This window comes from Salvelinus namaycush, chromosome 26 (genome assembly GCF_016432855.1).
Source record: "Salvelinus namaycush isolate Seneca chromosome 26, SaNama_1.0, whole genome shotgun sequence".
Taxonomy (NCBI): Eukaryota; Metazoa; Chordata; class Actinopteri; order Salmoniformes; family Salmonidae; genus Salvelinus; species Salvelinus namaycush.
The window spans coordinates 7969124-7984884 of NC_052332.1; the positions used below are offsets into that span (position 1 = coordinate 7969124).

General features: G+C 40.6%; 1 protein-coding gene across 1 annotated transcript in view; it reads right to left on the minus strand.

Annotated features, from left to right (window-relative positions):
- Nucleotides 1–15761, minus strand: part of lamc3 (laminin, gamma 3) — a 235332-nt gene that overhangs the window by 89856 nt on the left and 129715 nt on the right. The window contains exons 11-12 of the mRNA XM_038965701.1: nt 10371–10480; nt 4267–4503 (exon numbers count right to left, since the gene is read on the minus strand). Of these exons, the coding sequence (XP_038821629.1) occupies nt 4267–4503; nt 10371–10480 (347 nt within the window). The remainder of the gene's footprint in view (nt 1–4266; nt 4504–10370; nt 10481–15761) is intronic.

Here is a 15761-nt window from a genome sequence, read left to right on the forward strand (position 1 = left end):
TCTGTCAATTATGTTAGTATCGTGGAGTAACTACAATGTTGTTGATCCATCCTCAGTTTTCCCTTTCACAGCCATTAAACTCTGTAACTATTTTAAATTCACCATTGACCTCATGGTGAAATTCCTGAGTGGCAATTGAGTTAGGAAGTACGCCGGTAGCTTTGTAGTAACTGTGTGTATTGATACACCTCCTAATGTGTAATTAATAACTCCACCATGCTCAAAGGAATATTCAATGTCAGATTATTCTTTTTTATATCTACCATTAGGTCAAATCAAATACAATTTTATTGGTCACATACACATATTCAGCAGATGTTATTGCGGGTGTAGCGAAATGCTAGGTGTCATTCTTTGAGAGGCATTAGAAAACCTTCCTCGTCTTTGTGGTTTAATCTGTGTTTGAAATTCCTTTCTAGACTGTAAGACCTTACAGATAATTGTATGTGTGGGGTACAGGGATGATGAGGTGGTCATTAAAAAATCATGTTAAACACTAAACACACACAGAGTGAGTCCATGCAACTAATTTGACTTGTTAAACACATTTTTACTCCTGAACATTAAGCTTATCATAAGAAAGGGGTTTAATACTTATTGACTCATGACATTTCAGCTTTAAATTTTTTAATTACAAAAAAAAAAACTTGGATTCCACTTTGACGTTATTGGGTATTGAAGGCACTGTAGATTTTTTTTTTTAATTAATAGGTATTTATAGAACCTGAGGAAAAGGTTCTTTAAAGCACCATACAGGTTCCATGGTTATTTATTGAACCTTCAAGAAAGGATTGTCCTCTTAAGGATTCAACCCTTTTTTCCCCAATTTTTGCCTAAAATGACATACCCAAATCTAACTGTCTGTAGCTCAGGACCTGAAGCAAGGATATGCATATTCTTGATGCCATTTGAAAGGAAACACTTCGAAGTTCGTGGAAATGTGAAATTAATGTAGAAGAATATTACACATTAGATCTGCTAAAAGATAATACAATACTCTTTGAAATGCAAGAGAAAGGCCACAATGCATTATTCCAGCCCAGGCGCAATTTAGATTTTGGCCACTAGATGGCAGCAGTGTATGTGCAAAGTTTTAGATTGATCCAATGGACCATTGCACATATATTCAAAATGTTCTATCAAGACTGCCCAAATGTGCCTAATTGGTTTAGGAATACATTTTCAAGTTCGTAATTGTGCATTCTCCTCAAACAATAGCGTGGTATTCTTTCACGGTAATAGCTACTGTAAATTGTAGCCAATATCAGATATGTCTTTGTCCTTTTTTTTGTTACCTACAACCTCATGCTAATCACATTAGCCTACGTTAGCTCAACCGTCCCGCAGGGGACACACCAATCCTGTAGAGGATATATAGCACCAATTAAGTTGCAGAGAGAGAGAGAGGGGAAGGCATACAAACAAAATTAGTGTTCCTTAGGGGTTCTTTGGGTAGGGGAGCCTTTTGAACCCTATGAGCTCTTCAATTGTTCTTTATAGTTCACAAAAGAGTACTTTGCTCTTTTAGTGATAATGAAAATGTATGGGTGGTAGCTCATTTGAATACTTTGGGTCTGGTTTGCACACAGCTTATCTTGTGCCACCCAGTTTCTCATATGTTGTATTACACTGTTACATGTTATATACGCCCAGAAACAGTGTGTTGTGACAAACTCACATATGGTTTTGCGTAAATTGAGAACGGTTGACTGATTCAGTAGTTTTCAACTCTCTCCCCAGGGACCCCCAACCATTCCAGACTAGGGTTGAATGACGGGAACCCGGTTACCAAGATTTACCGGGATTTACCACCCAAAAAAACCCTGTTAAATTATAATAAATTATTTATATTAACAGCATGGTGTGAAATGGAACTGTTAAATGATATGCAATGTCTAAATCTGGCTTCTCTACATCCTCTGCATGATGAATCAACGATCAGGGTGGGGACAGACCCATCTCAGTATGGAGCACAGTTCACTATGCATGTAGACCTATCATCTCATTATGGTCACTTTTTTACTTGTGACAGTGTAACCGATGTGAAATGGCTAGCTAGTTAGCGGGGTGCTTGCTAATCGTGTTTCAATCGGTGACGTCACTCGCTCTGAGACCTTGAAGTCGTTGCTCCCCCTGCTCTGCAAGAACGGCGGCTTTTGTGGAGCGATGGGTAACGGTGCTTCGTGGGAGGCAGTTGTTGGTGTGTGCAGTGGGTCCCTGGTTCGAGCCCAGGTAGGGGTGAGGAGAGGGACGGAAGCTATACTGTTACAACAGGTAGGTCAACATTTGCTGCAACATAGCCTATGCCACAGTTATATAAAGACCGCATGCCCATCTCCATGTGGCTTTCGGGGGTCACCTTGTTTTTTATTGCAGTTGCAGAGTTCACTCAAATATTGTTGCTTTAAATCAGTGCACGTGCGAGCACTCTCTTAGTCTTTCTCTCCATCAACCCCATTCAAATGGCATCCAAAATAGCTAATCCTGTTCTAGATTGATATATAGCCCTATATATAGATGTCCTAGCCTACCTCTTTCAGGTAATACATTCAATGCAGAGTTAGCCTTATATCTAGTTAATTAATGATGGGTTATGCATAATAAGCTCCTAATTTATAGCCTCTGTGTCTTGTGCAATACGCAAACACATGTGCTCTCCTGGCATCTCTTTAAAAAATGCTCCTTAGCTCTTGGAGTCCCATGCAGGAAAAGCTAGACTAGAATAGCTTGCTGGACAGTATTTTATTTTAGCATTTCTTATACCAATAGACTATTCGAAGAGGAACGCAAGCTCTTTTTTTGCTGAATGTTAAATACAGCAGCCAATAGAACTCACACGGAGTTTGAAAGAACAGCAAATGCACAATGGCGGTAGGCTATAGCAGTTATTTATTCAGACCCATAACCATTCAATCTTTGTGAAGTGAAGTGAAAGCCTCCTCCATCTACTCCATTCTAGTCCTATATTATTCAAGGACAACGAAACATGTTTCATTTAACTGTTGAAAGCGAGGAAGGAATGAAGCAACAATAGAGAGAGAAAGAAGAGGTAAGCCAATAACATTAGGGGAAATATGATGAAAGTTATGTATGTTTCAGCCTACTAATAATACAAATTCGCCCTATTATATTTCAAAATTAAAATCAAATTCGCTAGCCTGTACTTGTAAATTTGTAGGCCGCATGTGCTGCACCAGAATCAAATGTTCTCTTCTGCTTTATCATGGTTTGAACAATGTGCGTAATTCCAGTCCATATAATACAGTATAATACAATACAGTAAAGTAATACAGTTCACACTCAAAAAGATTAGCCTACTGGAGCTAGTTTCATTTATTTACCCAAGAGAGCTAGCTACATCTGTGGGCTTTTATGTTTTTCTGTCGTGCGTAATGTTCAGTAGCCTATATCATGCATTCAGTATATGTATTGGATAACGGCACAATAATTTGGGCTTCTTTGGGCTTGGGCTCAAGGATGGTGCTATGTGGAACCTTATCGTAAATGTAGGGCTTATAAAATGTATTTAATATATGGCTCATCAGTCTCAGGTAGCATCAGGCTGATCAAAGCTCTAATTAAATCTAGACATTTATATGCTTTATAATACTTTTGAATGACACTTCCATTTTTTGGCTGGAAATACCGGGTTACTCGGGAGAAAAGGGATTTATTCTTGGGATGGAACATTTGTAAAATAATGAGAAAATATTCTGCCCTATTACAGACTTATAAACACAACAATAGAACCTATGTCATTTTAACGATATAATATGGCAAAAAAAATGTGTGGTTCTACAAAGAACCTTTGAGATTGTGAAATCTTCTTTATGGAACCATTCTCCATAAAGGTTTTATAAAGAATCATAAAAGGGTTCTATATAGCCCTCAAAAGTGTTGTAACCATTGCGGAACCTTTTTTTGGTGCTACGTAGAACCTTTTTTTATGTATCTTCACAGAACTTTAAGAAAGGGTTCTTTACATCACCAAACAGGTTCCATTTTAGAACATTATGAAAAAAGGTTCCATATAGCACCAAAAAGGGTTCTGCTTGTTTTACAAGCCACAGAACCCTTATATGGCACTATATAGAACCATTTGCAATCAGTGTGCAAGGGGAGGGTAGAAAATAGTAGGGAAGGGAAGAAAAGCGAAGGTGGAGAAGGAGATAGAGGATATGAGAAGAGAGAAAGAGAGGTATAGAGAGAGCACGAGAAAATGAGAGAACAAGAAAACACGAGAGACACAGATGAAAAAACTCCTACCTGTCTCATGGTGGCAGGGTCCGTGCTGGTGGCAGGTGCAGGGCACACAGGGTGACAGGGGTCCTCTGTTAGGGACCTCTCTGGTGTAGCCTGGGGCACACAGCTCACAGAACTGACCCCCAAACCCCGGGGGGCACGTACACACCTCAACCCAGGGAGCAGGGGGGGTAGAGGAGGTAACAGGGCTGGAGGAGTGAGCAGCGGAGGCCAGGGTTACCCCTGAGAGTTGGGACGTGTCTGGGGAGAGAGTTTGGAGATCATTAATACTTTAACTCCAACTCTGGAGAGAGAGGAGGACGAGAGAGAGGGCATGAATGCTCAAACATACTAATTCTGAAAGGCTACTCTGACATACTGAAGTTAATGGTCCAGTAATAATGTGTGTTTGATCATCAGGAATTTAGACAAGTTGCTGTTGCATAGGCAGTGGTGCAAGTACTTCAGTAAAAATACTTTAAAGTACTATTTAAGAAGTTATTTGGGGTATCTGTACTTTACTTTACTATTTATATTTTTGACAACTTTTACTTCACTACATTCCTAAAGAAAATAATGTACTTTTTACTCCATACATTTTCCCTGACACCCAAAAGTAATCGTCACATTTTGACAGAAAAATGGTCCAATTCACACACTTCCCTATTGTCTCTGATCTGGCGGACACAAATGCTTTGTTTGTAAATGATGTCTGAGTATTGAAGTGTGCCCCTGGCTATCCATCAATAAAAAAATAAAAATGTTACCTTCTGGTTTGCTTAGTATAAGGAATTTGAAATGGTTTATACTTTTACTTTTACTTTTGATACTTAAGTACATTTTAGCAATTCCATTTACTTTTGATATTTAAGTATATTTAAAACCAAATACTCAAGTAATATTTTACTGGGTGACTTTCACTTTTCCTTGAGGTAATTTCTATTAAAGTATCTTTATTTTTACTCAAGTACGACAATTGAGTACGTTTTTCACCACTGTACATAGGTGGGAATTCACCCCATATGTCTTTTACTGTAGGCTATGTGCCCATGCAAGAGGGTGGTCAAGAATATAGCTCTGTAGGCTACAGTAGTGTGAGAGTGATATCAGCTGGTAAAGCTAACACTTTTATCATCTCTGTCTCTCTGGATATTCACTGGAGGTCCCGAGGTGCCCAAGAAGACAAGCCAGCTGTTCACCATGCAAACTCTGTTACACATTGTAGCTCTATGATATTGTGGGTGTGTGTGTGTGTGTGTGTGTGTGTGTGCGCGCATGCACACATTTGATGCACATGGGTGTACACACACACCTAGCTACCTCACTCTGGGAATCTCTGATAAAACAAAATAAATCAGTGCAGTGGAGTGAGGGAGGAGGAGGAGGAATGGAGGAGAGGAAGAGGAGGAGAGATGGAGGTATGGCAGGAGCCAGCACACACAGGGATTACTGATCCCTCTCTCCTTCATGAATAGTGATGGGGGGATAGTACAGGTTGAATCCTCCTCAGCCATCATACAGAATACTACCACCACTAGTCAAGGTCCAGCGCCTGGCTTTTAACAGTGTGTTTGCATGTGTGTCAGTCACAGCGAGTCAGGGATGTGCGATTTTCATGAGATCAAAAATGTAGCCTGTGTGTGTAATAAGAGATGAATGTGTAATGAGAGAGAAAGGAACAGAGGGAAAGAAAAGGACAGGGGGAAAAGACAGGATGAGCATGAGGAAGAGAGAGAACTTGGGCTCTAACAAATTGTGATCCCCTGATCCTTCAGCGACGATCAAACACAGTTAATTTACCATACTATATGCAAATCAGCACCCAACCAACTCATCCCCCCTGACGACCATTCCCCTGGCTGCATGCTAACCCCTGTACAACACTATCTCTATCACTCTATCTCTCTCTCTTCCTTTTCTCCATCTCCTCATGTCTCCCTATTTTTCTCTCTCCATCTCTCTCTCCCTCTTTGTCTTTTGTCCATCTCCTCATCGCTCCCTTTCCATCTCGCTCTCTTTGCATCTCTTTCTCCCTTTTCTCCATCTCCTTCTCTCCATCTTGCTCTCTCCCTCTCTCCCGTCATACCTTTCTCCACCCCTCACAACTCCCTCTGTTGATTGTGTGGAACTGGAAGCCTCCTACCCTAACATAACATTCCCAGTACCACTTAGCTGTCACACAGGCAGGATCCTCACCCAACAATGTGACAGAAATCGCCTACAGACAATCCTGTCATTAAAATAATTCAGCCTAATAATGAATGCCTTAATCTGTGTTTTGGTGCAGGGAGGGAGGAAAAAGCGCTTTGTCGGATTTTCCTATTAGCGTCTCTGGGCGCCTGCAGAGATAAGGCACTTCTAACACTGTTTGAGAACTAATTTGAGACAAATCATTTGCAATGTTTTCCCCCACGATGTGCATAGGGGTTGTATGAATGCGTGTGTATGTGTGTAAGAGGGAGAGGGAGTGTGTTTATGTGTGTGTGTGTGTGTGTGTGTGTGTGTGTGTGTGTGTGTGTGTGTGTGAGAGAGAGAGAGAGAGAGAGAGAGAGAGAGAGAGAGAGAGAGATAGCGACTGTAGTATGGATGCAAGTGTGAATGTGTGCATGTGCATAGTGTGTATGTAAGTTTTAATGTGTGTGTGGCTGTGACACCCGTAATTAAAGTGGCTGAAAGAGAGATAATGGCTTTGAATAGCTGTTCTGTCATCTGTGCTGTAATCCAATGCAATCCCTCTCAGATCATCTCAGTACATTGATCTAAACACTGAGAGAGAGAGAGAGAGAGAGAGAGAGAGAGAACCCCCCCCCCCCCCCCCCCCAAAAAAAGAGCAGAAGATTTGGAAGAACAGACAGGCAATATCTGTGAATGCAAGTCCTGCTCTCGCATAGATGGACTTGGCACAACTCAGTGCTTCAGTCAGAGCAGATGTGTTGAACACTCAGCGACAAGTCACTCAGTCTAAAGATGCCCTTAAACTGATGATGGAAATGTGTGTCTGTGTGTGCCTCTATCACTTATTAGGCTAAAAGTGGTTGTGTGTATAAACTAGACAGATAGAGTGTGTGTGCGTGTGTGCATGGGTGCGTGTCTATCTGAAAGTGAATTAGGCAGACTGTTACTAAGTGAGAGATCCAGTAGTGAACTTCCCTTGCCAGTGAACAAACTTGGCAGCTGATATTTGCGAGGCCCAGCGGTGCTATCAGAGAGATTATCCTCAGAGCCTAACAGAAGAGGCCGGCGCCAATGAGAGGGCAGCAGGTTGAGAGCAGGAAGTAGGAACCAGACTGCTGTCTATTAACGAACTGCTGTAGTAAAGCCCTCTCATGTTAGGCAGGAAAATGTGAATAACAGGGTAGAGAGGAACCACTACACTGACTACAGAGCATGTTGCCTGCTTGCACATCATACCTTAACAACTTTTCTGATTAAGAAAAATGCCTAGGTTAAATATAAACATACTCACAGTAATAGAGTACCGGAGGCACAAAAATGAAAAACACGCTAGCCATTGCATGTACTGTGTGCACACACACTTATGCACTCCCACTCCTACAAACACACATACAAACATACACACAGCAAAAGTGTTACAAAAGTGTTACAATCCAGGTGTTGAGGTATAAAGTGTTGTGTTCAATCTGAGTGTTGATTCTAGTGGGGTTATCTAGAAGAAAAAAGAAACGCACACCTATGTAGGCGAGGTGCTGGCTAGCGGAGTAGAAAACTAGAAAATAAAGGAGAGCCGCACACTCTAGGAGCTCAGATGCAAAAATATTTAATTACCAACGTTTCGACAGGCAAGCTGTCTTCATCAGGGTACAATCACAGACACTGCGGGATGACTCGTTTATATATAGTGTCAAGACACACAGGTGTCTGTAATCATGGCCAACAGTGGCCTAATATCATTGGTTAATTACTCATATTAAAACGGCATAGAATGAGCAACATACAATTAAGTATTAATTGTATGTTGCTCATTCTATGCCGTTTTAATATGAGTAATTAACCAATGATATTAGGCCACTGTTGGCCATGATTACAGACACCTGTGTGTCTTGACACTATATATAAACGAGTCATCCCGCAGTGTCTGTGATTGTACCCTGATGAAGACAGCTTGCCTGTCGAAACGTTGGTAATTAAATATTTTTGCATCTGAGCTCCTAGAGTGTGCGATTCTAGTGGGGTTAACACCAGTAGATTAAAATTGAATATTGGTGTTTACTTCGAACGACCAACACACAGTAGTCTCAGAACTTCTCTGGGCAAGATATAAAAAAAAAAAAAAAATGTTTTTCACTGATGTTAGTCATTTTGCCCTTGTGGTGTTCTGTGCCTGGCTAGTTAGCTTTCACCATTCTACCTACCAGAGATTCACCCCGATTCTGCCAGTGGCTTGTGGCTAACAAGAATGATGCGGTGACCAAAGATTATCAGGAGAATTTTCAGGCTGAACAGACAACAGCTGATACCATTGATTTTTTCCCTTCACAACAAAACGGAAGATTCTCAATTAAAGGTCAACTAACGTTAGCTAGCTTGCCAGTTTAGCTGGGTAAGTTAGCTAGCTAACGTTACAGTCCTATATTGAACTCTGAAAGCCATCAGCTAAATCATATAGCTATCTTTGGTATACATAATGTCAATCAATGTTGCCTATGCCATGGTAGTCACTGCTAGACTGGTAGCTACCTTCAGCAGAGTAAACATGTTTGTTTGTTCTATCTATCTTTAACCAAAGTTAGCTAACGTATGCTAGCTAATGTTTCCAAATAAGAGTATCTCATCTATTCCACCCTTGTCTGGAAAACAATCTGTCACTAAAAATAGAATTGTCGATATAACTAACTCACTCTTTATTTGTGTGTTGGTAGTCTCAGCTGGCTAGCAATCTTGCTGCCAATTTAGTGATTCTAGGTAGGTAACAGCAAGCTGACTATATTGAAATGTCCATTGTTAGGTATGCTTAGCTAGCAAGTCTAATAGAGATCAATACAATTAGTGGGGTGGTTAAATTGTGTATTTTGTGGAAGGTGGTACAGAAGCTGATTCCACCATCATGCGCTTCCAACCCCTAGCTCTGCACAAGATGAAGATAAGTTGGCCAAAATATTTACAAGCTGACAGCTAAGATAGCTTAATTTACAGTAAGCATGGTATAAACATGAATTGGGTAATGTTTGTATGGTTTGTGCTTGTTTTATGGGGAGAACGGTGGTTAGAGGTAGTACCTTCCAGACCATGTAATCAATTTCGTCTACCCCTCTTCTCTTTGTAAAACTCAGGTTATCTGGAGTAATTCCACAGTGCCTTGCTGAAAAATACCACAAAGTGGGGGCATTTTGGGTACACAAGCATGAGGGAGCAAACACACATTGCAGTTATGGAGCACAACAAAATTGTGGGACAGAAACCAGTAAGGGACACTGAAAATTATAAAATCAAGACGACACAGTAATAACACAAACACCTTTCTTATTTCTGCAGATTATCAAAACAAAATACAAAGACAGGTCTACAAAATTCCCCTGCAAAGGGCTACTATTGACAAGAATGATCTGTCAAAGTAAATGGGCTGGGGGAGGTTAACTGACAGTACTTTGAGATGAGGAAGGGGGTTTTGGTTTTGCAGCTTCGTGCTTAGACATTAAATGCATTGTTGGGTATGAGAGCGATGGAGGTGCCATTTCTCCTCAATCTGCAGAGAATTGTAGCTACAGATTGTTAGACCAGATGATGTAATTTACCCAAAGATTTTACTGACATCTTGTCTATTTCAAGTCTTCTCTCATTGATCTAGACCGTCTTCTCTCATTTATCTAGATCGCCCAACACAAGTTGTAGTCTTTCAGAGACTACAGATATAAGGCTTTACACCCCCCCAACACTGCGATAGTGTGACAGCATCAACTCTAATAAAGTGTTATTTTAAGTCGGAATTTACAACACCCATGGTGTTAGGGAACCAACACACTAGGGGTGTTAGTTTGTCAACACTTTGAAAAGTGTTAGTTTAACCTTATTTCGGTGGGTCACATGTACTTTCTAAGGAAGTATTTCCTTTAACACTGTTGGTGTTAACATTCTGATCTTGCGGCGTGCACACACACACACACACTTACAGTTGTGTCCTCCTGCGTTGCTGATCCTGAATGCAGTGATGTTGAAGAGAAGACTTTGGAACTGGAAGGCAGACAGAAAAGGCCTCAGTCTTGTCTCCTCCTTGTGAAGTCTGGAAGAAGACAAACACAGGTCCATGATTACCGAGGACCGCAACATGTTATTACAGTATGAAGGAATGCAAATCTCTCTCTCTCTCTCTCTCTCTCTCTCTCTCTCTAAATAATGTCACAGGTCTGGGTAGGATCTGATATGATTGTAACTGATCTCGGGTATGTGTAATGTCAACTGACTTGTGGAGTCACTAGTATTTACTATTGATGGGGAAACAAAGCTTGAGAATATCCAGCCAATTACTATAGATTGCGTCGCAGCGCGTGCGAAGGGTAGACTTTTGTATTGTAAATTCCCACTTCCCACTTGGTTAGGAACGCAGCATCATTACTGCATTTTGAAATGTAGGTGGGACAATGTGCCGTCGGTGGCTCATTAGCATATTTATGAGTACTACAATTACATGGTGACTAGCTATAAAGGAGTTATCTTATGTTTATTTGGTATCACATGCACTTAAATCAGCCCTTCAATGTTTATGAACAATTGCCCCTTTATGGAAGACCAAAAAGAGTTTGCTGAAAGCCATGCCAAGAATAAGCCACATCTGCCAGCTTTTCATAGGTCACCGCTGTTACAGTATGCTGCTAATCAGCAAGTGATATGCATGTGGTTTACAGAAGAGACAGTGAAGATTGGTAGTAACTAAACACATTCACTGACAACACTCACTTAACAGATCTTGTCAAGAAGGCACTGTTATTTGTACTGGCATAACCATCAAAAACATCAACTGCTACAACACTTCCACTGACGGTTGGCAACAAAGCGCAGTGATGATCGTACCTTATATAATAAATATTGGGTAGGAAAATGTCTCACGTGTTCTCTCTCTCTTCCCTGTGAAATGTTATTAACATGCTGTAAGATGATCTGTGCCTCAGCTATCATGTTTTCTGCTCCTCCAGAGGATGGTGAAACTAATGAGCTGCTAACTCTGGATGAGCTCCCATTTCCCCCTGTAGATACGGACGATGAACAATGATTGAAGGTGGTTTTTGTTCAACAAGAATTGTTAAACAACAGTGTTTTATATTGTGACTAAGTTGATGTCCCAGGGACAGTTATTAAAAAACATAGGTCAATCCAACCTGATTGTGGTAAGAGATATGGAAACAATGGTTAACATTAAGTGATTCACCTCTGAATCTACAAATCCCTTGTGTATGTGTGTGTATTTTTGATGCTCACTCACATTAATAGAAGTATAACCTTTATTATGATTATAGTATTACCATACTAATTGGATTGTACAACCCAGAATGAAGGGTTTGAGATTATGAAGTGTCCGTTTTTTTTCTGTGTTGATTTCCCTTACATTAATATGAGTATATTTTGAAATAGATGCTAAAATTTAAATGCTTGCATTAAAATGTAATGATTGTCATCAACCATGTGATATGAGGATGGAATGTGATGGAAATGTGTATCCTTGTGCTTTTCTATTTACCAATTTCTATGTTCTATGTTTGTCCTTTCTATAAACCAATTTCTCTGTTCATGCAAGTGACTGACTGAACGAATCCTCACTATCAGTAGCTGCAATTTGGCAGTATGCCCAGACCTTGTTTTGAGAACAAAATATATCTCTCAGTTTCAAGGTTTCAGCTTAGAGAGAATGTAACGGTCGTCGAAGTCGTTCTCCTCCTCAGACGAGGAGGAGCATGGATCGGACCAACACGCAGCGAGGTATGTAGACATAATGATTTATTATCACAAGACGAAACACTATGAACACTTGAACAAACTACAAAACAGTAAACGAAGTCAACAGACCTGAACAAACGAACTTACATAATAACACGAAGAATGCACGAACAGGAACAGACTATATACACGAACGAAAATGAAACAGTCCCGTGTGGTGCGACAGACACGGAAGACAATCACCCACAAACAAACAGTGTGAACAGCCTACCTTTATATGGTTCTCAATCAGAGGAAACGTCAAACACCTGTCCCTGATTGAGAACCATATAAGGCTAATTACCAATGAACCTAAACATAGAAACACATAACATAGACTACCCACCCAGCTCACGTCCTGACCAACTAAACAAAGTAAAACAAAGGCAAATAAGGTCAGGAACGTGACAGAGAAGCCTTGTGAGGTATTGGTCATGTTATGAACCAGTATTGGTCGGTCACAACAAACAAAACGGTAATGATGAATGAATTATGCTAAATCATGCAAATATAACTTGTCTGTGTATAGCCATATATAAAACAACAGCTTCTGACAGACGTTCACTATAGTGCATTAAGTTTGTTGGAACCTCTCCAGCGCACTGACAATAAACAATTATTAATTTAAGATTGACTTTGAGTGTCGCTGTGTAACGGTCTAGTTGTCCTCAGGTCCATTTGGAACGGGTCTCTATATTTAAAACATTTATTTATAAATATTGGGTCCGGGTGGGAAAGCCCCAGGTCCATTTCGGGACGGGTCCAACTTTTTGGGCCAGTGAAGGCCTCTGGCGTGCGTGACACTGGGCCTGTAATTAAGCTGTTGCTAGGATAAGAGGAACATCATCAGTGGACCAGGAAACGCCTGGAGGTCTGGGTTAAGTATGTGGTGGGAGCCCACACACACGCAGACAGGCAGACATACAGACAGACACTTGAACCTTGCCTAGGGACCAGACAACTTGAATCTCATACTGATAGAGACACAGAGGGACAGGGGGAAGGACAGAAAGAGGCTGGAGAAAGAGAAGAGTAAAGAGAAAGAAGAGAAGTGAAGAAGAAGTGATTTTTTTCTCTCCCGGGTGTAAGGGGGGGGGGGGGGGGGGGGTCTTGACCAATACGTGGGGGTGCTAAGAAAATAGTTGATTTTCATGACTTCAGAGCTATAAGGGAGTTCTCATTTTTCAATAAAAGCAGATATGACACACAGCACATTCAATATAAATGTAGTTTAATTGAATTTGGCCCAAGAAAATTCAACAAAATAACTATAAGCCTAATACAAGTGACCACAAGTTAATGACAAAAAACGTCTTTCACGTTCAGCAAAGCTGAAAGCGCCCATGTGCACTGAAGTCTTTCAGCAATAACAACACAATATATCCAAAATGCGACAACAACAAGACGTGTATTTGTTTCATATGCATAATCAGACAACTGTGCATTGGTAATTATGCTTCGGATGAAATGGCTATCACAAAGTCAGAAATGATATGAAATGATAATATCCAAAGTCCAAAGCTAGCAGCGACGAGCTGCCTTGGTGCTCCATCACGTCGTGGCTCACGAGTTTCTCTCTCCGACTCATCTTTCTCATCTCCCTCTTCTTCTTTGGCCCCCTCGGAGACCGGGTCTGGGTCTGGATTTTCAATTTCTACCCGCACTCTTCTCTTGATCAGCAAACAGTCCATTGCTACGGGGTGAGATGGGCGACTAGCTAGCTAGTAGTTGTCTCACTTAACATAGACAAATGTGCACGATCACACACACCAGACTCCTCCTCCTCCCCCCACACACACACACGTCATAGGGTACACGTGCGGCACGAGCACGCAGCCAGGGATCGGATTGGGAACAGAATGGCTGGTTATTAACTTTTACATATTCCTTTATTTAAAAATAGGAAAAAACACTAAAATGCTGGGGCTACGCAGATTTGTGACAGGGCTACAGCTCCTCCTAGCCCTGGTGTAGCGCCGTGCATGCTGGGAACAAAACACCACTTACCCTGGATAACACATTCAACACATTCACACAACACACGTAGGCTCACAGTCATGACAAACAGCATGCTATCTGTCACCAAGACAACATAGCCAGGGTATGGGAGACCGTGTGTTGTGTGCTTCCAAAATGACACAAACACAGACATGCACACTCACACACATTTGGCAAAAAAAAGCTCAGAGACAGCTTCTACCTCCAGACTGTTGAACAGCCAACCCTAGCTCAACTAAGACACTATCTACTTTATATTAGAAATACAGTCATACTTGACATGCACATTCATAATTTTGATGATTTTACTTAGAATCCTCTATGAAGGGTTCTTAGAACCATCAAAGGTTTTAACAAGAACCCTTTTAACCACTAAAGGGTCTTCCAAGAACCCTCTATGAAGGGTTCTACCGAGAACCTGTTCCACCCTGCCTAGTCACACACTAACAAAGTGTTCTTAGGAAATTCCTGTTTTACAAAACACATCAGACCTACAAGTTGTATTATGCTGGCTGGTAGAGTAATGTGCAATTCCAGCCTTATGAGGACGTCTAACAATTGGACATTTTTAATCACCTGCAAACTGCATTCAGAATGACTGCCAAGTTGGAAAAGTAAGGTTAATGGGACCACCTGATTCATCTAAGCTCGAACAACCATCTTAGTAACGGGTGCAATACAGCCAACTACTAAGAGATTGGATTAGTTTAGAAAAATGTATGCGATTTATCTTTGTGTAGCATACAATTAATCAAACAATCAATGTAAATGCAAAAACACAGATTGCAACAAACAATTCTGAAAATCAACCTACTGAAGTGCATGCTGGGAAATATAATAATGACGGGCAATGTTTTGAGTGTTTTATTCTACACGGAGTAATAATGACACCATCACACCCAACTCTGATTATGAACGGTTATTTTACACCAATGAGTGTTAATTTAACTCCTTCATCAAGACTATGTCAGTACTGTGTATGTAAAATGATTAAGGGAATACCAGATGCATGCACAAATATTCCCATATAGGTACAGTTTAAAACGTTCTCACATACGTTTGAAAATATATCAGATTACTCAAACTCCTGAGGTTAAAGTTTAAACACTAATGCTCAGGCACTATTTAAAAGAAATAAGAAAACAATTCAACAAAAATCTTATTCAGAATAAGAAGAGTTCTTTGTAGAACCCTTCTTGCTTTCCAAAGACTCCTTGCCTTCAAAACAATCATCAAAGAACCCTTTCTTCCAAAAACGGTTCCACAAATCACATTTTATTTGTCACATGCGCCGAATACAACAGGTGCAGACCTAAGTGAAATTCTTACTTACAAGCCTTTAACCAACAATGCAGTTTTAAGAAAAATACCTAAAAAAATAAGAAATAAAAGCAAGAAATAATTAAAGAGCAGCAGTAAAATAAGCAGCAGTAAAATAACAATAGCGAGTCAATGCGCGGGGGTAATTGAGGTAATATGTACATGTAGGTAGAGTTATTAAAGTGACTATGCATTTGATTAGATGTTCAGGAGTCTTATGGGTTAGGGGTAGAAGCTGTTTAGAAGCCTCTTGGACCTAGCATGATGTGCGGTAG